Source organism: Haliaeetus albicilla, chromosome 1, assembly GCF_947461875.1.
Source record: "Haliaeetus albicilla chromosome 1, bHalAlb1.1, whole genome shotgun sequence".
NCBI classification, from domain to species: Eukaryota; Metazoa; Chordata; class Aves; order Accipitriformes; family Accipitridae; genus Haliaeetus; species Haliaeetus albicilla.
Genome location: NC_091483.1, coordinates 14,753,122 through 14,780,491, shown reverse-complemented (window position 1 = coordinate 14,780,491; position 27,370 = coordinate 14,753,122). Strand labels below are relative to the sequence as shown.

The 27,370-nt window shown below is 42.4% G+C and overlaps 1 protein-coding gene across 2 annotated transcripts in view; it reads left to right on the top strand.

Moving 5' to 3' along the window:
- Positions 1-27,370, top strand: part of RNF150 (ring finger protein 150) — a 126,535-nt gene that overhangs the window by 46,066 nt on the left and 53,099 nt on the right. For both annotated transcript variants that reach the window (XR_011324077.1, XM_069779637.1), the window contains exon 2: positions 24,572-24,822. Coding sequence is in view for 1 of the 2 variants with exons in the window: in XM_069779637.1 (XP_069635738.1) it covers positions 24,572-24,822 (251 nt within the window). In the remaining variant the exon portion in view is untranslated. The remainder of the gene's footprint in view (positions 1-24,571; positions 24,823-27,370) is intronic.

Genomic DNA, 27,370 nt, shown 5'->3' with positions numbered 1-27,370 from the left:
CACAGTCCATGTCTGGCAATGAAATTTGCAGAAAGTAGCCTCAAATACCCCTTCCAAGCCCATTCAACACAGATCTCGCCCCTCTAACCTGCACTGACTGCTGAGGTACCTGCGCTAAGCTGTGCCTTTGCCCTCAAGGTGCTAAACAGGCTTGCAGAGCGAAAATCCTTCATCTGCGCGGTCCCTATGGACCACTTTAGGCCAGGGCCTTCCTAGGTGTTTGGGAGCCTTCCAGCAACCATGCGGATTTGTTGCATGGAGAACCTACATATGCAGAAAGCGTTGCTGTACGGAGCAAGCCGTGTCACCCTGCACTTGCAGCGTAGGCTCCCATGCGCCTGTGTCGCAACAGGTCTCCTGGCTGTACGGATCTTCGGAGATGGAGCCCCAGAATATAGGGCTGGGAAGACATCACCGCTTGAGTCCTCAGGATGGAGATAGAGTAGGGCAGGACCTCTTACTGACAGCTTGCTTGGCATGCAAAGTAGCAGGAAGGCAGTCCTGTGAAAATGTTTGGCTTTAATATTGTAATGCAGAAATGCCAGAGAGAGAAAAGTGAAACAAAAAATCTAGAAAGGACAGGCTACAGGCAAGTCACTTGCCGGTGAGGAAACTAATAAATGGGACATTTGGTGAGCTAAAAGTACTGGCCCTTATACTCACTTTAGCATTACAGTAAATGAGTTGTTGAACTAAAAATCAATAAGGTGAAACTTTCACTTAAATAATTCTGTAATGACTGCTTAAATCCATAAAAAACTTCCTCTGTCATGAAATGTGGTATGGGATAGTCTGCGGTATGACTTTCAGAATCAGGTACTTCACAGTACCTTTGTGCACATCTCCTTTCCCTTTTGCATTTAGGAATATAGACCTTATTGTACTTTATAACACTTACAGAATACTTAAAGTCACACAGAATAACGGTTTGTTTCTGAAGCCCAGACAAAACAAATCAAGATTCTTAGCACCTGTCTAAATGTGATAAATTATGAAAAGCAAACTCAGGTCCTAATTTTGAAAAGCCAACGTATTGCTGTGATGTGTTCAGCTTGTTGCTGTTCAGCTGCTCTGGAAAAGCAGCAGCTGTGGTGCTTCATTGCCTGCTTCTTTTCTGGAAGGTGCTTTATGATTTAAATCACTTCTTTGGGTGGAGAGAAGCAGATCTCTCTAATTCAGCAACAGCCGTTTACATTGACTTGACACCAAGAAATAAAACCAATTGAAAAGGATCACTGCAAGGATGGAGAAGAATAGGCTTAACTAATAAAAAGCTGCTGAAAGCAAAATAAAAAAAAAAGACGACATACTACTGGGGTTTAACTCTCTACTTCAGAGCATAAAAAGCATACAGGCAGTTTTATGCATTTAAAAGTAAAGTGTTGTTTGGTGGGGTTTGGGTTTTTTTTTGCTTTTTGTGTTTTGGGTTTTTTTTAAGGCAGGTTTTTATAATACGCATTGCTTATAGGTCTAGAATAATCTCTTAAATCACAGAGCACTATCCATGTGCTATGTGGGCATTTGAAGTGAAGAGCTGACTGTCACCACATGAAATCCTTTTTCCTTTTTTGGCTGGAGAAGAAATGCTTCCACGCTCGGTGCAAAGGCAAGCGGAGGACCAGACTGTGCAGCCTTATATTTGTGACTCTTTATGCCATGTGCTTTTAGCAGAGTGTGGCATGGCTAGTGGATAGCTTCCCCCCTCCCGCCGCCCCCAAATCAGATTATCTAACAGTTAATCTGTTTTGTTGATGCGCTGAGCAACAGCAGCTCATTCAGGAACAGACTCAGGGCGGGAGGGGGGAGCACTTCTGAGAGCAAGCTGTTTCAACCAAACATTTTCCTTTTAGTGATTTGTAGGATTAAATTTCAGGCTGTTGCCTATGGAACTTGGCATTAACAGCCACCGCGTTCATCACGTTAGCGTTTCTCCTCAACTTCCCTTATGGAAAAAATAGAGCTGTAGTTTATCACCATCAGTCTCCCTTAACCAGCTTATAAGGCTGTGATTAATTACCCTTTTTCATCGCCTTTTGATACTGACCAAAACCTAGGTGGTTAAATTCACAATCCCCTCACCTTTTTTCTTTGTGCCTGTGTGCGTTTCTTTTCAGCATATACAGAATAGTTCTGAAATGAGCTGGGATTGATCTACGCTACTGTTAACCTCCTTCCTTTCTAGACAGATTATTATTACTTCTCAGCATATGTGTATATGTAACCATCCATACTCAAGCTATGTAGCAAGCCTATTTCCCCTCACCTAGGGGAAAAGTGGGAATACATGTCTTGTTTTGTCAACATTTATTGCACTGTCTTTCTCTTGTTTCAGGTAAGCCCGTTAGTCTGTAGATCTTGATATGGCTCCTGAATACCAGTTTCTATAGTGCTTGGTAGTTTGTATAATGTCTGAATGGTGAAGCCTCTTGTAGTCATCTTTCTCTCTTTTCATGACATAAAGGGGGGCAGGGAAGACCTAAGTCTAATTAGAGTGAATGAATCTGTGCCTTGTACGTGCTGCTCAGAGGCTTTGCTGTCTCTTATCCATATTACTGTCGCAGCTGAGGAGCACATCACAAGGGCACCCTGGTGCGGACCCCGCGTGCTTTATCTGTATAGATTACTGCAGGGTGTTTGGTGCAGGGTGAATCCAGACTCTGCAGCTTCAGCTTTCATAAAGCCTCTTCACGAGGGGAAAACAAATTATGTTAGCTAACATGTAGCAACTGTCAGGAGGTAAACGCGGGATGAAATTAAGACAAAGTGCAGTTCTCGCAGGTTGCAGCAAGTGCTATGGGGAAGCTGAGAGATAATCAGAGCCAGGTAATTGGCACTAAAACTACAGATACCTTGCCTTTTCCAGAACTGCATTTCACTTTAGTCTATGTGTAAGAACATATTTTGACATCACAGAGATAAGATTTCAGCCACTGCAGATGGGGCTGAACTAAGAACAGTATAGGGCACAAGCCGAGAACTAGACAATCTTGCCAGGATAACAGGAAACCTCAGTGTGGAGTCACAGGGTCATAGTGTGTGTATTTTATTTGGGAATGCTGTGTTTGCTTAGCTGGACCTGCTAAACTTGTCCTAACCGCTGTAGGGAAGCGTCCTGTCTCATTATATACCTATGTTATTTGTATCTGGATATTTCTGTCCATGGAGAGTGTATAAATTGCATGATACTTCTCGCCATGGTGTTTAGAACATCCTGAAGGCAATAGATTGAGAGATGCCAAGTGGCCTTTTGAAAGGGCTCAGTGGCACAAAATGCTGGGAGAAGCTCCGATTCTGGTGAGAGGGCATAATGTCCATGTTTGAATGTGATGGCTTCAGGGATTGTCTGGGGCTGAGTAATCTGGGAGCTGCCGTAGTCAGGAAAGAGTTCCCTTGGACACCTGGATTGATGCAGGTGGGTTTTTTAGCTTCTAGACAAATACCTAGAAGCGTCACAAATAAACCGTCTCTGTGATCAAAGGTGGTGGTCCACCATCTCCTCTCCATTCCATTTCCAGAGGATGGCAAACAGCGGTGGCTGGAGCAGCCTAGGTTCTTGAATCTTCTATTTGTCCTCTCTGAGCTTGCTTTTTTCCCCATGTTATTTTTTGGGTCTGCCCTATGTATGCCTCTTGACTCCTGCCGCAACCCTTAGCCCTATTGTAAATGTAACCCCTTCACTCTTCTTTGATTATCGTAGTCAATCAGTCTCTGTTTCTAAGTCAGCATCTGTCATTCTGAAGGGTTCAACATGGTGAGACACCTTGCAGAGTGCCACATGGTGTCCAGCCTCAGCCCTCATTCCCTCCGTTTCAGCAAGCTGCTCTGACAACCCCACTGAAACAAAGCACCCGTTTGGCCCTATGTGCTTCAGGTACCAATTTTATTTTCATTTTGAAGCCCAGCATCAGTCTACCTTGGCCCAAGACACAGGACTGCAAAAGTCTTCCTCCTTTGCAGTTCCAGATTTCTGCCTCTTTTGGATCAGTTTCTCCAGTTCCTTCTAATTAGACTTCCTCCAGTAAAACGGGTGAGGTTTTGCCATCGGAGCACTCAGCTAATATTGTATGCCAGACAAAGACATTTTGAAGATTAACTATCTGCATGTCATGACTATGTAAATACTTATTATTTGCCTGTGTAACAGGGTCTTTTAAGTGGTGACTTTTGACAGCTACAATTCAATGTTACCGTTTCTTTCTAAAAATGAAGAAAATATAGGATAGCAAGAGCAGAAATGATACTTTTTAATGTACACAGGCTGGTTTTAGGACGCTAATGAATGAAACAACTACTGAAAGATGTAAAAAGCATTGTATTAGTGACTAGAAATGTGAAGAGTCATGTATAATTCAAATCCCCCCGGAAGAGTTCACATAATGCGCATGAACTGTTGAGCAGTTTAATAAACAAGAAAACTGAAAAGGGCAGCATTTGCTGTAATCCAGACATCTTGTTAATGCATACAGGTATGTGCAGCCAAGGGAAGAACACTGTATTTAACACTGAAGTGTATCTGAGTGAGAAACAAGACAGGGAATTGATAATACCACAGTGGTTAAGCACATTAGAGTAATACAGCAGTCCTTTATTCCTAAAACACAAGAAAAAATTTATCAAACCTCTGAAACCTTTTGGTATTCACTCACCCAGTCAGGAGTAGCAATGCAAGAATTTCTAAACTGAATGTCTGAACTCGCTGCACTCCAGCAGTATTATGTGCTAGTAACTACAGAAGTCATTACCAATATACAACCTGGCAGCATTTGGCTTATTTTCAACTAGCATTGTAGATATCACGTAATAGTGGTCTGAGAGTTTCAGTTCCTTCTGTGGTAACTCCTTCCCAGGATCTTGACAAAACAGAGAGCTCTGAAAAGTTCACATTGTACTCAAAGCTCCAGTGAACCAAACTTTGCTCCAAGTTAAGAGAGTAATGTCGTTGATCCATGGAGGTCACTTTGCATCAATAGGCCCAAATGTTACTTTTTTTCACAGCTAAATCTGAAATGGGAATCACCATCCCAGCAAAAGCCACTGATGTAGGTCTTCAACGTGATAGCTGAACTGCTTTCTTTTTTGAAGGGTGGTGGTTCTGGTAGCACTCTCAGTCAGCTGTCACCAACTTGCATAGGCTACAGCTTCCAGTCTGAAGCAGGATTCCCTGCCTTGGCATGACTGCTCTGCCCGGTTTTTCTTGGGCTAGGTGAAAGTCAGCTTTTGTTTGTCTTTCTGTGCTCTGCTTTGTGCTGTCTAATCCACCTGACATAGGAGAACTGATCTAAAAGCTGCCCACAATATTTCCTACTAGAACAAAGTCTGAAGAGAACCTTCAATTTTTGCATGCGTTCTTTTTTTGTGTGTGTATTTCTGGATGGCTGTGTACATCCACACGTGTGGGGAATGAAAATATAATGGACTGACATAGATTTCAAACCTCTAGGTCTCACTGTGGTAATTGCCTCGTGACATCCCTTTTGGATCCTTGACAAAGCCTGTCTTTTTACCAACAGGCACTTCTGCTATGACCTCTGATTATGGATATAAAAAAAAGTATTCCATTCTTGGTCTTTCTCTCACTTCTTGTAAACAAATAGGTGTTGACTAGTGTGGTCATTATTCCCCGAGGGCTTTCTGTAACCACTTTTCAAATAAGTCTGTACTGAGATGAACAGCTTTGTGGTTCAGGGCAGCCTTCGGTGTGTGGAGATCGAGTTCCTTGGTCTCCCACAGATTTTGTTTAATGACAGTGGGTGAATTGCTTTGGAGGGAATTCATCCTTTTTTTTATCAAAGTTATCTAAAAGTGAGGCCACTAATCTGAATTAGTCAGTTGGGCTCCATTTGTTGTTGACGAGGAGGGCAAGGCATCTGCAGAGGGTGAATCTCTCATCTTTTGTGACTGTAGGAAGAGCCTCAAGGTAGCTAACTTGTTACCGACTGAGGTGAGGTGACATAACTCCATGTTATGATTTTAAATCAGACCACTCATTGATTTTGCTGGGAGCACACCTGAGCACCCTTTTATTTCCTTTTCTGGGCACTGACTCATCCAACCTGAGGCATCCCATGTTTAGAGTGTTAGGTTTAACTTTTCTCTGGTTTTTTTGGTCTTTCCTCTAACATTTAGATTGCCATATTTGGGTTTTGAGATGAAACTCACAAACAACTGATCTACAGAAGTGTCTCAGGCAGAATGCATTGTTCCTAAGGGGATTTTTTCCTACCTTTTTTTTTTTTCTTTTTCTTTTTGGCAAGTACATTTCCACTAAATATTTTTAGGAACTACCATGATGCCTGTAAGTGATACAAATCATGTAAAAATAGCATTGGAAGGGACCTCAAAAAGTCATTTAGGCCATCTCTCTACACTTCAAGGAAGAAGCAACTGTTCTTATGGGGCACAAAGGTTTGGTTTGCATCTTTATTAACCTGCGTGCTTTTACTCACTGGTGCCCTTTCTGTACTGGCTTAAATGTTTTTCACAATGCACCAGGATTTTAAAGAATACACATCTTTTATTAAGCTAGGTGCATTTTACTATATTTTGTTTGTAGATGGGATAAATACTGTCAAATGGCGTGGGACTCCCATCTTGTATGTTAGTAACCTGACAGTGCTTCATAGAGCAAAGCAGTAGTCTGTCTGCAGGGAGGAAAGAAGGTCTAAAAGAATTCACTAACAAACCCAAAATCTTTGTTGATATACTTTGTTTGCCTCTCAGTGCTCTGTTGAAAGAACATTAAAAAATTACCACTGAAAGTCTGGATAAGAGAGGAATTTCATTCAATTTGGGGCCTTTTTTTATTCTTTCTCTTTTGGCTTCTGGAAGTGACTGTCCAGGTTTCAGTGTCTGGAGTATATTTTTAGCATAGAAGACTTTTATGTGTTGACTTTTAATGTACCAATCTTCGAGATTGCCAGGCTCACCTTCTGGGGAAATTTAATATCATTGGAGCGTCACATAAAGTGTGTTGCTTTTTGACTAATTCCTTTAAAGTCTTTGGTATTTCCATCTTTTATTTCTGAAGTTCCTTTATTTCACGTCATAAATACCACTGAACTTGCTGAATTGCTACCCACGAATTGCTTCAAGACTGGGTGAACAGAAACAAAAAGGGAAGTGAAAGAGGATTTATTCAAACTTTACATTAAGATGAGCAAGTGGCACTTTGAGGCACTGCCCTAGATACTATGAACCCCGAAACATTTACAAGAATTACGGAACTGACGTGCTACTTTAACGCCATCCTGAACCTAAGCAGAATTGGAAAAATTAGCAAGAAAGAGCGAAGGTTAACAGTGCTGCCATCTCATGACACACAGATTTAAACACCCGAGCCCACAGACAGCAGCGTTATCATTATAAAATGTGTGTATAATACAGTAACTGTGCATTAAAAAAATCCATATCGGTGTATTCTCAGAATTACCATCCTGCGGGCTCTCGGGAAATGGGGTTTGCTTTCCATGAGCTTTGGCACTTCATGCAGGCGCAGCTTTGATGGAAAGTGGCCACACACTCCTTGGTTTCTGCTGCCCTTGCCTTGCGTCGCTGCTTGCACCAGTGGTACCCCATCGGTTCTGCCTACGTGGCAGTCACTCTGTGCTCCCATGCCTCCTGCGGGCGCTGAATGATGCCATAAAAGCCGTAGAACCATATTTTTGAGCCTTTTACGTTAACTGTCGGACTAACACCAAGTTTTTTTGCAGAGGATTATTGCAGACTTTGTTTTATATTTCCAGATAAAGTATGGAAGAAACATTTATATTCTTTGAGAATCTTGTATCTCCTCACATACTACGTGAGGACTAGGTGGTTCCTCCATGTGGTAGTGACTCTTCTCGCAAAACCAGGCTAATCCCTGGGTAGTAGATAGGAGCGATACAGTAATTGCCTGATCAGTCCAGAGTACCTCCCCATGGGGCAGGAAATACTCTTTTATTTCTTGCTTTTGTTTCCAGCCTTTGCTTAGTAAATGTCCTGAGAGCCTCTGAATAAAGGTAGTTCCAGGAGAAATGTACTAAAAGCGTTTGCAAACTAAAATGCTTGAAATAAAACTGTTGGCTGATATTTTCACTGAAGATTACTCTTAGCTGCCCTGGTGTTACAAATAGTGGTTTTAAGAAACACAAGATTTTCTTTGCCCAATGTAGCATATACCAACAGAAATATGCAGTTGTATGTATATCCTGTACATGGTAGTGGTCGGAGATAACTTGATTTGAATTGTGTGTTTTCTTAAGTCTGCATTTCCAGTGAGAACACTTAAAAGGCTGAGCAGCATTGCATGTAAGCATAAAGAAGATTAATTTCTCTGTATTGTGCAATTATGAAGCATACAGCTCTATAGGATTTGATAATGGTGACATAAAAATTTCTTCTCATCATGCCCACGTTTTTGACAGTGGAAGAAGGATGCAGTGAGCAGATGAAGAGGGATTTCTTTGTCTGCAGGGGGAACGCTCTTCAGTAATTGTAACTCCTTTTAAGTAACTCCTTGCAAATAACATCTCTGAAAGGAGATTGTGGAGTTGCTTTAGCCAGGGCATATATCTAGCAGTGATTCATTCAGACACCGTTTAAAATGGCTTTCCATGAAGTCTGCAGTTCTACTTTGTTGACAATGACAACCCGTAAAATGCGGGGACGTACCGTAGCATTTTAAGAAAATGTTTTGCCCTTACACCTGCCAGGACATTTGGGGCCCTGTTCCCTTTCTCCAGGATGTCTGTAACTTCCATATATAATCAATAGGAATTGCTCATATCCTGTTCTAGGAAAATAAGGCCTGTGAGCTAGTCTTTTAAAACCTGTTGTCTAAAGAGCAGTGTATAAATACCACCAGGTTTTTCAGTGGTGGTGGATGTTTTTCTTTCTCTTATGTAGACCTTACATAGTTGGCCTTACATACTAAAGGTCTGGTTCTGCATCATTTTAAGCCAGTGGGGGATTTAACTTTCATTTCATTGTGGGGAAAACTGGCCTTACAGAGAAAAGGTGTGTGACTTGAATGGAAGTGCATACCTTTTCCTCCCTGGTTGTAAGGTGGCACAACAAGGTTTAGAAGACATATGCTTTTCATATATTATAAATGTGCTATTGAGGTGTTTATATTCCTGTCATAGCAAGGTGTGCATTGTAAAGATTTTTAAAAGAAGCTGCATGTCCAACCTCTGCATAGATTTAATAATTGTAAGGTCCCAGAGCATAGTTGTTTCTCTGTATTGCATTAGAAAGCATTCCAGCGACTTTCTCCATGTGAAATCGGGAGAGATAAACAGTGTGCCTCTACAGAAGTATAAATATTTTTCTCCAAGACATTTAGACTTTGACATGCTGTTGAGGGTTGTTTTTCTTTTTTTTCTGCTGTGAGAAGGCCTGCATATTCAAAACATTTTCAGGCTTGATGTGTAGTTTTAGCTAAGGGTGGGTGTATCTTGCAGAGCTTGAGGTTTGGTTACCACTGCCAACTATTTCTGGGTTCACACGGTTCATTCGTCTAGTTGAAGCCTGAAAAAACACTTCTCCTGTGTTTCATTTGTGGAGTTTTTCCTCTTTTCAGTTTGTTTTTGTTTGTTCTGTTTCTTGTTTTGAATTAGGATTTCTGCTCTGTGCTCGAGTTGAAACATCACCTTATGAAAGATCGTGTGTGTTTTGTAATGTGCAGCTCATGGTGCCTCTCTGGGTCTCGCTCCGGGAGCCAAGGATGGCCAGCTCAATAATAAATATTGAGGAATTCTTTAGTGAGATTGTTGCATGTGAACAGCAGCGTCTGGCGATCTTGAACTTCCCATCAAATAATCACATTTCAGCACTCGGGTTACTTTAAGCCCAAATGCAAATAGGAGTTATGGTTGCCACGGCAGGTATTGGTGACTGTACCGAATAAACACATGCACGTACACCTCCTTGCTGAACGCTGGTTTGGATTTCTGTCCACATGGAAAGAAACACAGTAAAGTTCATTTTTTTGTCCAACTTTGTTCTCCTGATGGCTGAGTGCATTTGAAATTAGATCAGATAAGTTTACCATCCCTAAGTTTCGAGGCTTCTAAGAAGCTGGGATGAAAATCTAAGAAATCATGGAGTGATTTTTACCTTTTTCTGATCTGGTCTGTTTACTACAGATAATCAAGTTTCAGTCAGTTTTTCCTGCACTGCCTGAATAGGTTCTTCAGCTCAAATTACATGCAACACCCCCAAAAATACTTCCCCCCCCCCCCGTCTAATCATCCTCACAGTTTAAAAAATTTGTGATTTATTTGTGATTTATTTCTGATTCAAAAAGACTATCTTAAAAGACTCCAGCTATTGATTCTAGCTATGCCTTTTTCCAGGGAGCCAAAGGCCCTCTTACTAACCATTATTTTCCCTCATTCAGAGCATGTGTACACATATATATGTAGATATAGATATATATGTGTATAATCAAGTCATCTCCTGGTCCTGTTTTCAATAAACCAAGCTCCTGGCATTCTTTAGGTCTCCCCACAACACTTTCTCTGCAGCCGTGAGCAGTTGCATTATTCTGCTGTTCCTCTCAGTTGCTCTTTGCTTCTGCTCACTGTTTCCTGTTTATGAATCCAGGATCGTACTTTTTTTTGCCACAAGGTTACCCTTGAACTCCATCCTGATGTGGTGCTTTTTTTTTTTTTTTTTTTTTTTTTTTTTTTTGATTGGCTATCCTGCCAGAATAGCTGCTTTCCAGTTTTCAGTCTCTGGTTTTTCTGGTTTTTTTGATGTATTTGGTTGGGTTTTTCTCTTTTCTTTTTTTTTCATCTTATTTGTTTGCCCAGTCTGGCTTCCTGGTTCCTAGAAACACCACCTCGCTTGTAGGCCTGCGTTAGGAAATCTGTATTGCCGCGGGGAGCCAGGTGATCCCTGGCAACCCTCTCCTGCCACTCAGTCTGCTTTGTCACACTATTTCATATAAGAAACAGGCTCTACTGTGGTATATCGTTGGGCTGGGTTTTTCTCAGGAACATTACTGGGTATGTGTTGGGAGTTACACAAAGTAAATGTAAGAACTAATGTATCAGAAGATATTCCTTATTGTGCGTTGAGTCATTAGTCAGCTGGATTGCTCTCTCCTGTGCTTTAGTGAAGCCAGAAAGTGGGACTTGCAGACTAGAGCATGGGCAAGTCGGGGAAACCAGAGCTGCGTTCCCGGCTCTGCTATTGATTTTTCTATGTGACTTGCGCACCTTGCCACACTCTCAGCTGATAATATTTACCCACTACATTACAGCGACTGGAGAGAGAAGGTGATGGTGTTACAGCTGGAGAAAATAACATCCAACCTTTCAGTGGGATCAGAAGCAATCGTTTCTAGACAGGGTCAAATGCAGAAAAGCAGAATCCATGGTGCTAGCCAGGTTAGTTCAACTTGCTGGTACTGCTAAAGACTGGCATAGAGAGAGCTCAGTGGCTGTGATGGTAAAGAGAGAATCTTAGCTGCTTCCACACATTCTTTTGCTATGTGAGTCAGGGCTCAGGGTGGTTATTTACGTAGACTGAACAGTAGCAGACAAGGTTAAATCATCCCTGCCCTAGACTACGGAGCTGACAGTTGAATCAGTCAGTCAGAGGAATATTAGCTAACACGAAGATAGCTCACTTGGGAAAAAAAAGCCCTAAACAGAACAAAACAAAAAACCTAGCAGTCTACTTAACCAAACCCTCTGCTGCCCCAAACCAGCTTTTTTAGGTGGCTTGTTCTCAATTTTGTCTCAATTGTTCTTAAAAAAAGACAGAATAACAGAAATGGAGACATAATTATCATATAAACCAAAGTGTTACTGACCTTTGTCTTTTGAAAACCTTGACACCATAGTTAAAAAGGAGTTCGTTGCCTCCCAGACCTTTTCCATGACATACAAAGAGGCCCTGAGAGTTTTATTTTACTCTGAAAGCTCTCACATTCTCTGAAGTTGATGTTCTTAAAAATGATTTTAACCTGGTTTGCATTGGTGTAGGTAATTTAACTATATCAGTTTGAAATCCAATTTTAGTTAAGCTTATGTCTGTTCATAATGTAGGAAAGACCTAACATTTATCTTCTGCTTGCTTGATTTTATTTTTTCTCATTAGACGTTTTAAGTGTTGTTTACCCTAAGGGATTATGGGGACAGCTGGAGAATTGCAAAACTAACAGTGTTAGAGACTAATGAAATAAAACTTGATTTCTTGAGAAAGGAGGTAAATTTTATTATCTGAATAATACATTTTTGCCCTGATTTTTGTCTGATTTATACTAGTTTTACCTTTTTGATTTCAGTATGTGGAATAGGTCCCCAGTTTTAGGTGGCTTTTAACCACGCTACCTGAAAATGAAGGCCAAAGATTCAGCAGTTCTGCCTCATCCTCAGGATGGAAGGTTTCCCTGACAAGGTTCGTGAGCAAACAAGATCTCTCCAGCAGAAACAAGAGAGGCTTTATTGGTCCTGTTTATGTCTGAGGTAAAAAGAAGTAAGGCATGTCCGCCTCTATTTTGAGGTGCCTTCTTGATTTTTGTTTCTTTATTTAATTCAGGAAGTCATTTGGGGTTTTTAATAGCTCATAAACAGACAGAGGCTACAAATGTGTCCTGCCCCAATTGGTGTATGGCCTTGACGGGGCTGAGGGCAGTGAAGAAACCTTCTGCAGTTGGGTCGGGTGACATTTCGAGGCAAGAAGCTGCCACTGCGCTGCGTGGTTCCACTCCTTCCCTGCCTCTGCTCCTCTTGCCTCAGCATGCAGAGGGTGACTTCTTTCCCGTTCCCCCTGGGCATGGGAGACGTGCGGTGCCGGGTGCCTGCCTCGCTGGCGGGCAGGAGGTTGCTTTGCAGGCAACATGGGAGGACCCAGCAGAGTCCAACATGCTGCTGGATCCGTTGGAGGGTGTGTTTTTTCCAAGAGTTGGGAAGGTGTGAAGAGAAGGGTTACTTGAATTGAGAAATTATGACATTTCAGTATTTCTTTGTAGTTTGGGGAATGATTTTGTTATCGCTGATTAAAAACAAATGATGGCTAATTCCACATGAAAGCTAGACTGCCACTTTTGCCGGAGGTGGAAAGACTTGTGGCATCAGTCATCCATGTGATGCTAAGGTGAGGTGAAAAGAAGAAGGTTCAGGCTTGTGGCTACAACTTATGCTGAGCATAATCACTGGAGGCTTTTTACTTCCTGGGAAAGTCTTTAAGATGGCAGCAACTAGAAGAAGTGTTGGCAAACGTGCCATTATTAATCAAACCTATCCATCCCCTATATGGGAAAGTATGTTCAAAGGTATGGAATGGCTTCCATATGAGGAGTGGCTGAGTAAGACGGGGATCATTCAACTTGGAAAAGCGAGGACTAAGGGCACATATTGTAGACGTCTACAAAACTCCCATAAAAATCTAATGGCACTGAGGGATGTTCAGCAATTTTGGAGGGTTGGGCAGTGTGTCGGTGATACTTTGCCTCAGATTTGGCTTGTTTCATTCTGCTGACGTGTTCCTAGCCTTGTGCCTGAGATTTGGCTTATTTGTCCTTTTGTTTTTACCATTTATTTTCACTGTTTTCTTTCTTTTTGCTCCATTTTAATTCATTGTTCTTATCAGTTCTTTTTAATCCCATCCCCCTGCACAGAGTGATAAAAGCAGTTAGTGGTTTTGCACCTCTGGGGAAGTTTTATCTGAGTGAGGAAAAAGGAAATCCCCTGAAGTAATTTTACAAAGTTCCCAGACTGCTGCTCCAAACCCGTTTCTTGCCCAGCTAATTCAGGGTCACTTGAACTGGAACATGCCCAGCAACGTTGCTTAAAACCACACCAGATGTGCTGTGCTGTTTTCTAGCTCTTTACTCTTTCAGTCATCTGTGCTTTTTAAATCGCAAACTGCTCTCGCCCACACGGAGCCACCAGAGTTGTACTATGTGGCTTCAACCAGAGTTGTCTTTATCTCTTGGTTTGGGGATTTTTCTCTGTTGGATTTGTAGGCAAGGGTATCCGAGTCCTGCTTCTGTGAAGCTTTGTCTTCTCTGGATTAAAACGGGTGCCCTGTAAGGCTGCTCTGACTGGCAGATTTGATGGTGCAGGAGGAAGATGTGCGCAGCCGTGCCCCCCCCAAGCAGCAGCCAGTGTCACCACGTCCCCTTTCCTTTCCTCCAGCCTGCAGCCCGTGGTGCCCAGTCCTTGGGTCAACGTGAAAGAGGGGCTTTTAGGGAAGCCAAGGCAGCCTCGAGCTCTCCCTGCGTAATAATTTGGGTGCCGAGGTGGAAGAACTTCAGCGGGAGCTCTGCCGTAAGTGGTGGGCTGACCTGCTGCACCTAGGAGGTGCTGGGAGAGAGGTGGGGAAGGGGCAGGAGAAATCAAGGGTCAGAGCAGCACCGCGGCGAGGGCTCTGCGGTGCCCTGGGGACCCTCACCAGCCCCCAGGTGCTGCAGCGCCTTTGAAGCTGCTCAGACTTGCGCTGGGAACTGATGTGGTCCCAGTCGTGGGGACCGGTGATGAGAACCGGTGATTAAGAAACCCTCATCTGGTCCCCATCTATTTCCTTTAATGAATAGTTTTCAGCCAGAGTTGTAGATGAAGCCTCTTGGGTTTAAGAGGTATTTTCAGCTGTGTTAAAAGTGTTTGAAACATCATTTTAGAACTCAGGCATTTCAGTTGAAATGAGATTTTTGCATACGTGTCTTTCTCTCCCTCTCTTTTTTTTCCTTTTTTAATGGCTTAGAAAGTTCCTAATGATACCTTACTCACCAGGGTCAAATGTTGTTTATTTTGCATACGGCACTAATATCTTTTTAACACTTTCTCTGACGTTATGAGTAAATGAGCAGGATTTGTCACTACATCAAAAAAAAATCACTGATTCTGTCTCTAAATTTAGATTAAAAGCTGTAATTGATCTTCATAATAATGGCCACATTTTTTCTGTGTATAGTCTCATGCTTACTTCCCAATTTTCTGTGTGTTTTCAATATTCTTTGTTCGTGAAGTCTGCCAAACACAAACAGCACATAACTCTATTAGCATGACATAATTCCATGTAGGTTATTTAATTATGCAAACAACAGCTTCAGTTACTTCCAGTGTCGTTGATTTGTTTCCCTCGTTTTATCTTTGCGTCGTCCATGCATCTTTGCGCACCTGTAGGTTGCATTTCTACCAAATGTGTTCATATATTGTCACGGTGTGGGATTAAAGTTTGGAAGGAGGGATTCCAGGTCCCTGCTGCAGTTAGCTGTGCTAGAGGTGGCTGGCCTGGTGTTTGCAGTGGGAAGCTGTGCTTCTTGCCAGGGTCCACCAACTCACACTGCTCCTGGCCACCGGCATTTCCCCGTGCGGGGTGTTGCGGGATCAGTCGCAAACGGCGAGGGCTTCTGCCTTCCTAAAGCGCTCGAGTATGATCAGCCGGCTGGTTTTACGCCATATTCTGGGCAAGCATCCTGATTCACCCAAATGCAGGCTTACCTGGGGAGGGATCCATAGTTTGAAGGGAGGAGGGTTTAAAGCAGGGGTACAGTGACAAACTCCCCATGCAGGGAGCGGACAACAACAGCATCTACCGGCTCTTGCCGAATTGCCCTGCTAGCAGAGGGAAAGGCACTTTGGGCAGGCAGGGCTGTGCTGAACCCTGCCCCTGTTTCCAAGGAAGACTTCAGCAACTCCAGCCGTTCTGCTTATTCATCCTGCCTGTTGGGAGGAGTATCGGTGCTGCTTTCCTGTTGGGGATAAAGCTGGGGTTCAGATGCTCTGCCCTTATCCTTTAAGAATCTTTATCAAGTTGTTCAACACACTTGCTCTAGTTTCCCCATTTTGTAAATGAAAATGTATTTATACCTGTTCTAAGAGCGCCAGGCACAGTAACTAGCATGTGTTTGCATTGTACTCTACCCTGACTCCGTAAGATGCTATTTAAGACATATTTTCTTTTGGCATAATTCCACTGAAGATAGCAAAGCAGCTTCTGCTTTAGACAGTGGGTGTGTTTTGCCACAACTCTGAAAAGGTTGTGTTTTACTAATGAATTAACCCCGTAGCATATTTTGCTATGAGTTGGAGCATATCCTAGCTGTAAGGCCTGCATGAAGGAGTCTGTCTGGCCACCTTGTACACGAAAAAAATCATAAAGCATTGCAGTGCAAATTCCAGAACAGAGAACTTATAACAAGTGGCATATGCCATTAACAGTGTATATTGTTTAGAAACCAAGGGAGATTTCTAGAGAGGTCTTCAGTACAAATGATTAGCAGTTATAATGAAGTACTATCTTGGTTAAGATAACAGTCTCCAAAATTTGTGCCTTGGATTGGGTTGGTGTCTGAGAAAGTCGGTTCTCCAAGAGGTTGTTTTCTGTAATTAAGTATGAATAAATAACACCACATTGGTTCATTAGCATTGGTTAGTTCAGCAGACCGATGAGCTGACACTGTGGGAACCAAGCCCAGGAAAAATGCAGCTATGGTGCTGAATTTGATTTTGTGAGTTTTGTAGCCTTTTACTTCTTTTTCCTTTGCTGCAGTTTCTGCATAAAATCAGAGGAAGTCAATATATTCTGAGCTCTTACAGCCTTGGCAAAATCAGCATTGATTACAAAAACATGAACAGAAATTTCTTTGTCCCTAAACAGTAATAAACAGTGGCTGAGACTGCTTTTCACGGGAAAGATCACAGCCAGAAGCATCTTGCCTCTCCTGGTTTTAGCATCGCAATAAATGAACCGAGAACAGCTCTGCTGGAGGTTATTGTTGTTCACTTCGGGGACCGAATAGAAAACTTTTGTATCCGTTACTTAAGTACTGTAGCTGGTCATTAACATCAGTAGGTCTTTTTTCTTTACAGGTCACTTAATTATCCTACTAGATATTTGTGCTTCTGCAGTGAAAAGTGTTTTGTGACAATAAGGTTGTCTAAGAAAAGAAAAAAAGTAGTTCGGGTAAAAGAGTTTCCTTCTTTTACAAATGGGAAAAGTGCTGTAGGGAAAAGGTGTCGCTCCTCTCTCCATGGTTGCAGCATTTGCCTTTTAAGGAAACCTGATTTACAGCTAAATGTTTTGGAAGATGGGCAGAGGACCAAGGCGAGTGCTAACGGTGCCAAGGAGAAGCGGGAAATGAGGGAGAGGATAAGTTGAAGGAAATATCTCTCTGCTTTTAAACAGAGAAGGAAAACAAATTGGAAACGTGGGCAGGGGATGTTGAAAGCACCTACGTCATTGCAAAGCAAGGGGCCTAGAGTAAAAAAGAAAAAAGATGATATGGTGAAAACTCATGTTCTGATAACTTCAGTAGCTTGATATCCATAAAAACAGGGCTACGTGCTGCTATGCTGTCTTTGCTTCTGGCCTTCCCCTCCATTTTTTTTCCCCTTTCAGGCTGGGCACCCTAGAAGGGGGTTAGCTCTGCCTCACTGGTGTGTCTCAGTTTTAGCAGCGGGGACAGAGAATGTTCATGCTCCTGCTTTCCTTTCCCAGCTGGCAGCTCTCCTCCTCCACCCAGGAGGGTGCGAGGGCAGAGTGGGGCTGCTGCGTGGGGGGCACCTCGGGGCAGGCACTGCCTGCGAGCCCCACAAGCGGGTAGGCGAAGACTTCTGCATCCCGCGGCAGCTGGACACTTGATGCTCACGTATGTGGTACCCTCCTGCCTCCACGTCAGAAACACACCTTTCTGCCTCAGGTCAAGCCCTAACTGGGGCTGTGAGAAGCAAAGAAGCACTAACTCTCTCAGCCCCAGTCCTTTCTTGTTCATCACCGGTCGCAGAAACAGGTATGGTTTCCCCACGCCAGCTCAGAGAGGGACTTTTTGGCATAATCGGACCTCTGACTTTGGCCCTGTTTCTTCGCTGTCACGACTGGACTTAATCTTTCTTCTCTCCAGGGCAGATACAGCTTTCGGTTCCCAGTTAAGGTAAAAGCAAGTCTACGGTTTGAGACCAAAGGTCCATCTGTCCCAGCATCGTGTTTCTTGTAATGGTGAACAGCAGCTGCTTGAGGAGGAGTACAAGCGTGGGGTGAATGTTCAGTCCTGCCTTCCCAGCTTCCAGCAGTTTGTGGTCCCTGGGTTTCCTTTGTACTCGGTGGCTCTCTGATGTTTTGACCAAGATCCTGTCTTTTAACCCCTTATTTTCTCATGGGAGGTCCTTGCTATTTTATTCAGAGCTGCCTTGTTTTCTTACAAGTCTTTGGTGAGGAACCTCGCTCAATAACTTTGGACAACCAGATCTGTAGTTGCCTGTATCTGTTATGAAACCTCATTAGAAATTGGTGTCCTTTCTAGTCCTCTGGCATCGCGACAGTTTATGCAAGAGATTATAGATGACAGTTTGTAGTCATTTCACCCATGATGTATGATGTATTGACTATGTATTACTGTTACTTACTATATATTGCCTTTCTCTTTGCCAGTTCTTTCTATAGTCTCATTTACTGATACTTAAATTTGAGACCAATGCCATGAATGCCCCATAAAGGAGAGTTCCTGCAGGGAACAGTCCTTTCACCCAGTTTGATTTCCTACCGGTAATGCTTCCCAGTTGGCCTACGTAAGAGTTTAGGATGTTGTTTAAACAATATTACGCTGCTGCTTCTCTGAAATGGCTGAAGCTCATCAGCTTTTCTAAAATACTGCTTTGGTTTCCAAAAGTAATTTGTGAGTTCACCAAAATGTAATTTAAGCCTATGTTTATTTTTAAAGGAGAAAAATAGGTAACAGCTGATAGTCTGGTCAATTTATAATTGCACCATACAGAACAGAAGAACTGAGGTTGAACTCTTATTGGATGGTCTTAAAGTCTTGGAACCCTTGTTGCAACTATGAAAATATTAGAACAATTTACATGGCATTAAAATTCAATTGAAATGCCATCCGATTAACCTATATACCATTTCCCATGTAATTTCATTGTAAAGAAACCAAACACGACTATAGAACAATAGTATTTGCAAAGAGAACAAGGTCTGTAGCACAAGGTAGTATCTTCTAATAGCCCAACAGACCATTCTTGGTTATAGCTTAGACAATCACAACTACAGCACCATCACCGTGGATTCCTTTTCATTCTCCTCGGTACTAATTTTTTAGCTGTGCTGCTGTTCTGGAGGAAAAAAAAACCCAATAGTATTCTTTAATGTCTGTGCTGTGCTCCAAATTTGCTTCAAAACGTTACACATCATCCAGATCGTACCGTAAAAATCCATTCACACGGATGCAGGCAGCAGCAGGAGCTACGGCAGGAAAGCGCTCGCAGGGTTGGCAGCACAGTAAGTCCTTGTGCAGGGCGAGCGCTGCTGAGCTCGCACGAAGCGCCACGGCCGAATTGGCTCACGCTGCGTGGGGCTGGCAGGACCCACAGACCACGGGCCGAGCCCGGGGAGGGTCCTCCGGAGCTGGGCACGGGCAGGCCGTTGAATCGTTTAGATCTGCGTTTTGGTTTGCTTTTTCCTCAATAGCTGCTAGCTACTGAAATTGATTCCTAAAAATGAAATTATTTCTTCAAGAAGTAAAGGAGGAGTTGCTTAGGTTTGTTGCACCCTCCCGCGAGGTTTCTATTCCTGGGCTCTGAGCGGGACTGAGCGCTGTCTTTTTCATCAGGGCAATTTCTGAACTCTGGAATAGTGTTTGAGTTTTCAGTTACAAAATCTGTAAAAGGAAATACTTTAGTACTTGATTTTGATGTACAACGTAAGAGAAATCCTTTTTTACATCTTGATAGGATATCTGGGAGAAGACTCTATATGCCTCCCAAATCGGAATTCTGTTCAAACAATTCAATTAGCTATTTCTCTGACTGACTTCTGGCAGTTGTCAAGCATGAAGAATTAAACCGTCTCTTCTATGATGTGTCAGAAACATACCACTTCTTAGAGCTTCCATCAAAAATTGACAAAGCATTAAATCAGCAGCCCGCCACTGCTCGGCCTGACTGCTAATGAGGAGAACAGAGGACCTTTTTCAGTATCACCCCTGAAGCTCCCAGAGCAGAATCAAGAAATGTCGCAGGTTTGTCAGCACAGCCTGTGGCCAAGGTGGAGAATTTACATACGGCTGGCCGTAGAATCTGTTCATTTCTTCTACAAAAGCCACTGCTACAGAACTGATGTCTTTCTTTTCCTCTGTCACCAGTGAATAGATTGTTACACTTGAAAAAGTTTGCAATTTCACATAAAAGCATCCTGGCTGAAATGTATTTCCATAGCCAAGTACCGTGTGGAGGAGGAAGGTTTGGAAAGGGTCTTCCAGGTCTTCTTCCAAAGCGCACATCTCACCGTTGACAATACTCTCTGACTTCATCGCTGCTTTGCAACTCTGTCGTCCGCCGCCACGTGTAGGTGTCGGAGGGTGGCTGGTGCCTGCTGCCGACTCGCTCTCCGTCTCCCCTTGCTCCGTGGTTCCTCCTGCTGTTAGCAGTTTGTTAGGAGATGTGACAAGGGTGAGGACGAGCCCGGGATTTGCTGTATCAAGAACTATTCATTCCAGAGCAACTCTTTGTAAGTGAACAAAGTAACCACAGCTTGGTGCGGCTGGCGTGCCATCGATGGGTTAGCTATAGGGCTACACGTTTGGGCCAGTGAGTGGGAAACAAGCTGAGCCTGTCCACAGCTCTCCAGCACGACACTTCTGGAGCCGGCAGTGCCCGGACCTGTCCAACACCCACCGATAACCGTGCCGATGGCCCTCCCGCATAATGCCGTGGGATGCAGAACCCTCAGAAGCAGAATTAGCTCCTTTTCTCCACCCAGAAATATTTGATGAGGCGAATACACTTCAGCAAGTTAAAGCGACTTAAATCATCCCAAATGCCTGTAAGTTCTACCTTACTTTTTTCATTATTGGCTCACAAGGAGAGAGCACTGATATGTTAAATATTTCCTAAGCCAAAAAAGAAGAAAAAAATCCATTCACTGCAGCCTGAATACCTTTGATTTATGAATCTCTGATTCATCCTGACAGCTACTTAAAAATTCATGTCAAACTCTGCATTAATCTTGGCCAGAAAAGGAAAAGAAATGTTAGGTAACAAGAGTGCCACAAAATGCAGTTACCATTGTGGGTGTGTTTAATGAAAGGCATTGTTAGCATTTGACTCACCAGAGAAGCTTCAGTGCCTATTACCAGATACTTTCTCTTTTTTGAAATCTGTTGAAGAATTGTGTCCTTGGGCATAGAAATGCGTCTCTAACATTGATGTCTCATTACATTATTTCCCTTCTTTAATTTGTATAGTTTTCATGTATGTCAGAGCTTCTCGTGTGTCATTAGATACTGAAACCGAGATATCCAGACATTTTGTTGTATAAGGGAGGAAAGGGAAATAAATTACTTGCTTCTTTTTTTTTTCTTCCCAATAGTGAGAATATTTGAGAATAAAAACTTAGCTTAATGACTTGATTGATCAAATAGCATTCTCTATAGTGCCTTGGAGAAATTATCATAAACTCAATAAAATGTTTAAAAAGAAATTCCTGATTATTATTTGTTGCTGATTTGGTTATTTTTTTCCAAGAATGCTTCATTACAAATGGTAATGTTTCCCAAGAAAATAACCAGATAGCCTGAAATTTGAATATATTAAGGGTTTGAATAAATAAAAGCAGCTGCTTTTCTCTTGCAATAGCCGCGTCTTCTATTCTGCATTTCTAAACGCAATTTTACTTAGCATATATCCGTGGCAATTTACTTAGTATCTTGGGTTTTTTAAAGTATCTTAAAAGGCCCTAGGCCCAAGGTGGCAGTAGACCATCCTGGCAGGGAGATGCAAGGAGGAGAGAGCAGAGAAGGGAGGAATGTGGCTGCACTCCTATTCAAAACCAGTTATGTTTCCACCATGAATTGAAGCCAGAAAGCTGCCCAGTAGCTTAATCAGAAAGGGCAGGTGATGAAAAACATGAATTAGGTTAAATTTATGCAGGAGATCACAATTTTTTTCTCCTTCTTTTTCATTACTTTACTGTTAAAGAAAGATAAGACATTACTGTGGGGTGCTTGTTTTGTTATTACAAAAATATTAATTTCATAGCTGAACAATTGAATGTGATTCTTTATTTGCAACATGTCATATCTAGCCAATGCCTGTTATTTACAGTTCTCCAGAAATATACTAAGCTATATTCACCTGAATTACACATAACTAAACATGTTGTTAAAGAAATGTAAGATTCAAGATAATTAAACAGTTAAGATATTACCTGTATTTTCTACTGAAAATGTTTTTGTCTGTATGTCCCATTTTTATAGGCTTTCAGGTAACATCATTCATACAGTGTCCAAGATTGTACTGAAGATGATGTTAGAGGTCCATACTGGACAAGTGAGTGGGTCAGAATGGTGGCTTTTGAGAGGAGTTGATGAAATTCATTTCAGTATTTCTGGCTGTGGGATTTTTCACTACAGGTTCTTTTTGGCAATGTGTGAGGTGGTTGCTTTGTTTTTGTTGCAGAGTGATTTATAAATCTTTTTTTCCTTTAAAGAAAAGGAAAAGAACAAAGGCAGGCATGTGGACAGCCAAGCACTGCTCCAGAAAATTTGTCTTACCAACTGCAGGAGAAATTACTGGCATGGCACCAGTGCCCTTCTCAGCCACTTTGAGACTTGGCAAATTCTCCCTAGGCTCTTAGGGTAATGTTTGCATTAGCCTTTCGTAATAAACGGGTATCAGAAGAGTTTGCTGCTGAAGGTGGGCTCTTACTAGCCAAATAAAGAGAAATAGCTGAAAATTATTAATGCTTTGTGGAAGATTATCAGCAGAAAGGGTAAGTTTCCTATCGTGGACATCTAAAATGCTTGACTCAGCCAAACTATTGATTTCCCCCTATTCGCTAACTGGCCTGTTCATAATCAGGCGAGTGTTATCATGGAAAGTCTCACAAGAGGAAGAGTGGTGGTGTCTGCACTTCTACTCCAAGACTTGAGAGAGGAGGGTTCACTTCCCAGCTTTGCAGCAGATTTCATGTGCGAGTAGCAACAGTCTGTCATAGCTATTTCAGTACCTCCAATTGATCCAGGCACCCAGCAGAATTTGATAAAGTTTCCACCACAGTTAGCATTTTCCATTGAATGCCACCCACCTGTCTGCTTTACTATATCCAAAATCCTGCTAGACACCTCCTGGTCTTTAGCATCTAAATACCTTTGAAAACCTGGTTTATACCTCCATGGGGTTTTTGGTGGAGAAATGTCTGAGCCGGACCTTGAAGACCAGGGCGCAGTGCTGCACCAGTGAAGCTCAGGTTGGATATCAGCTTGGAGGGGGATGCTGTTGGAAACGTAAATTTCCCTCCCACATCTCCATTCGTGGCCGAACGACCCCTTCCCACCTCCACGACTGTCTCAAGGCAGGCAGCACTTTGTCCTCCTGCCACAGTCAAAATACAGGTAGCTGTGGGGTTAGCAACGTGCTGGCTGATTTCCTGGGATTCCAGCTGAAATTCTGAAACCACACACCAGCATTGTCCCTCTGACTTCAGCCACCCCCAGTTTGTATCTTTTTTTTCTAAATGCCAGTTCGTGTCATTTCATAGGATGTTGCGTCTAGCGTGTTTCTACGTTAAAATAGATCTCTTTGTCCTTAGCCGCTTAGTGCAGTTCAGGATTTGATTATTGCAGAACATAGCTTAGGTGTAAAAATTGTCTACGTACTTGTTTTGTGAAGCGGAAGAACAGAATATCCCTAGCATTAAACCATAAAGCAGTGATAGTTTATTTATAAGCATATGGACTTATAGATATATATGGGTCGGCGGGGGGCCTGTTTCATAGGGTTGTGGCTTCAGAAAGGTTGACAGAGCTGTAGAAAGTCCCTGCCCCATCCCATTAGTGGACACCCCTTTGCTGCCTTGTCTGTGCTGACTCGCGTCCTTGCGGGGCCACGCTGTAGACTGCGTCGGGGGCCGATCTGGGCTGCAGTAGCGGGTTTTTTTGTGGAATAAAACAGTGCTCTTGACTTTAGACTTGCATCAGTTGGTGAGCCCAGCTCCCAGAGGTCTGCGTGGGCTCAGGCGGTGGGCAGCGGGTGAGCTGCGAACGTGTCAAGCCGCTCTTGTCCCTTCAGCCTTCTCCCGTTGCCAGCCCCGGGCAAGGGCAGCGATGCTTTGGTGCCTTTGGGCTATGAAACCACGCGGGGATCTGTGCATCGCAAGCATTTCTGGTCTTGAACGCGGGGTTTGGAGAGGCTTCGCTGACAGACTCATGACCCGGCAAAATGGGCTATGATTAATGTCTACGGAGTGCTGGACAGAAGGATGCTGGCTGCAGCATGCCTCCCTTTCTGCGGTGCTTACAGCAATATCGTCTAGATAAGCCTCAGTAGTGCCGGAAATCTGTGTTTATGTCAACCCATGAAACACATGTTCTGTATCTCACCGAGATTAGGTTATAGAAACAGAGTGTGTAACTGGTTCCAGTTGAAACCTTCACCAGATCCATCTGACTTACCTCTTGGTGAAAACCAGCAGGAGAAAGGGGAGCTTTTTTGTTACTGTTTTGCCCCCTCCCCCCCCTTTCTGGGGGGGGCCTTGCCATATCCTCTTGTCATTTCATTATGTGTTGTCATTTTATTATGTGGCAATCACTTGTTTTACTTAAGGCTTCTTTTCTCTCTCTCCTGTCTGACAGGCCTAGAAGATGTTGTAGCAATAATGATTCCTGAACCCAAAGGAAGAGAGATAGTGAGCCTCCTGGAGAGGAACATTACTGTGATGATGTACATAACCATCGGGACACGCAACTTGCAGAAGTACGTCAGCCGGACCTCTGTGGTGTTCGTCTCCATCTCCTTCATTGTGCTGATGATCATCTCGCTGGCGTGGCTGGTCTTCTATTACATCCAGCGGTTCCGCTACGCAAATGCCAGAGACAGAAATCAGGTGAGCGGTGCTGGGATGGCTGTTTGTGTTACCAATAATTCACCGTGGGATTCAGCTTAAAAGTTGAGGAAATTGTGAATGTGTGGTAAAAATGACAAACCAAAACAAAAGACAAGAAGTGAAAATAATGGGGATATAAAAACACCTGTCTTTGGGAAAAACCAAGACTTCTGTCAATATAGATGGGATCCAGGAAAAAAGAAATTAATAAATACAGTGTATATATATTACAGGGTTTTTCTCCCATGCAAAACACACAAGAAATAGACAGAAAGCTAATAATGTTTATTAGTGAAAAGATTGCCTTGGTACATATAGCCAAGCAACATAGAAATGTGTATAACTAACGACCCTTGAGATCAAAAAGATGACTGAAATATAGTGAGGTATGTGAATGTCTGTGTGTGAAACAAGGCTTCACAATAAGTGAAGAAAGAAAAAAAGAACAGAAAGTGTTTTCATTTTTATACTTCTTTAGAAGGGTCTTGGGCTTGAAAGGCAAACATGTCCCTGTTCATTTGACAGTGATCACTGAATATGTAAGTGCTGTAGTGATAGCCACCAATGTTATTAAACCATTGCTTTTGGTTTTGGCATCTTGTTCAAACCCCCTGAAAGAGATCCAAAACCTATAGAGCTGGAGAGAAGTCAGCAGCAGTGGGAATAAGCCTTAGGTTCTGAGGCCGCCTGGATTTATAAAGCACTGTGCGTCTTTATGGTAGTTCAGCAATGAATAATAATAGCAATGATAATAATAAATTTAATCTTTTCTTGTCTGGATGCAACTATCTCAGCATCAGCAGAACCGTGAAGCTGAGGCTTCTACATTTCATTTTAATGGTACAGTAGAAAACGTTATCAATGTATGAAATCTGAGGAGATAACCATTTTACTGCAGGGGAAAAAAAATGCACTGTAATTCAGAGATGTTTCTGGACCCTTAATACATTACTGTCAGGGCAGGGAGAGGGTTGCCTTGCTTGCTCTGCAGAAAAAGTAAGACTGAGAGCGTTAATAATCATCTTGTAGAGAAAAGTACTGCCACACACTCCATAACGTATACTTAATGTATAGGGATCCCTCACCCTCCCCCACTGCAATTCAGGCATCCTCTGAGATAGAGAGCAGCTGCTCTGTATTTACAGACAGAGAGAATATATTTTCCTTTTAAATATACGGTATGAAATTTTGGATAGCAAGAATGAGACTATCCCAGCTGGAATTTGAACATCACTGGCAGCAGATTCCCTGTGACGGCTGTGATAATTTTTAGATGCTTTGGCTGCAAAAGCACATGTGGGCCTAATTTATGTATGTGGGTACCATAAGTGTGCTTTCAATCAAGTAATTACACAGGCAGATTAGCAGTGTAAATAGACATACATAAACATGAAACCCAGCAAAATAAGAAGCTCATTCAGGTAATATGCTATAGTTTGGAACTGATAGGTTTATATGTTCAAGCAGATTTCCTTTTTCAGTATTTTCTTTCCAAAGTATGAACAAGACTAATGTGTGCACAAGCAGTTGTCCTGTGCAGAGGTTTTAATAACTTTGTTATTATACTAGTTCTGTTCTTCAGAAGAATAAGAAAGTATGCCTCTTAAGCAAATATTTATTATTAATTTTTTGCCGAAGCTGTAATAATGATATGGGGCAAACTAGAATTTTATCATGTACTTTCTTCATCCAGTTTTGCCTGACATCTCCTCTCATGTCTTTATTAGCATTTTTCATATGAAAAATGGTAGCGATATACAGACAAAGCTCAACCATTTGTGTTAATGAGTTGCTGTGGTTTGGGTTTTTTTCTTTTAGTCCTGGCAATGGAATGTAATGATGTGGGTAGTTCAGAAGAGCCCATCTTGCTTTTGCCCTTTCCATGAGGGTTCCTCTCCATTTCCCCTGAAGTTCTGCTTGTTGGGTTTTTTTTCTTTGACAGATTTTCTTGTAGCACGAGGATGGGATCACAAAGTTCTATGTTAATATCTTGGATATTCAGATATATACAAGAAAAATTGTTTGTGTTGCTTTGCTGGAGCAAGATTCTTTTGTCATCGCGCTCAAAAGCTTTTGGCATTATAACTTGCATTTGTCTGTTTGTATGAAGGTATTGTGTTTACTTGGAAAGCCTTGCATGTGTTGTAAGCACCTTCATTGCTGGCCAACTTTAGGAAAGATGCTTCCTTCTATCTGTATTTGATGTACTCAGGCTAAAGTTTATCCAAATATTGACATGTTTGGATAAACAGAGCATCAGATGAAGGGGGAGCCAGCTGGCCTATTCAGAGAAAGTTGTGCTATCAGTTCCTACCCCGCAATGCGATCAAATCTAACTGTGCAAACTGACTGCCCTGTTCTGAAAGTGTGAAAAACTGTGACTCTTCTGTTAGACTTCAGTTAAAATTTAAAAAAAATAAATATTAAAAAGCTTAAATTCATTTTGACATCCGAATGATTTAGAATCCCACAGTTTTAAAACAAGGGCTTGTGCAGGCCTATGTTTTCTGTGTCAAATAAGAACCTGTGCCTACCTCTTTATTAACCT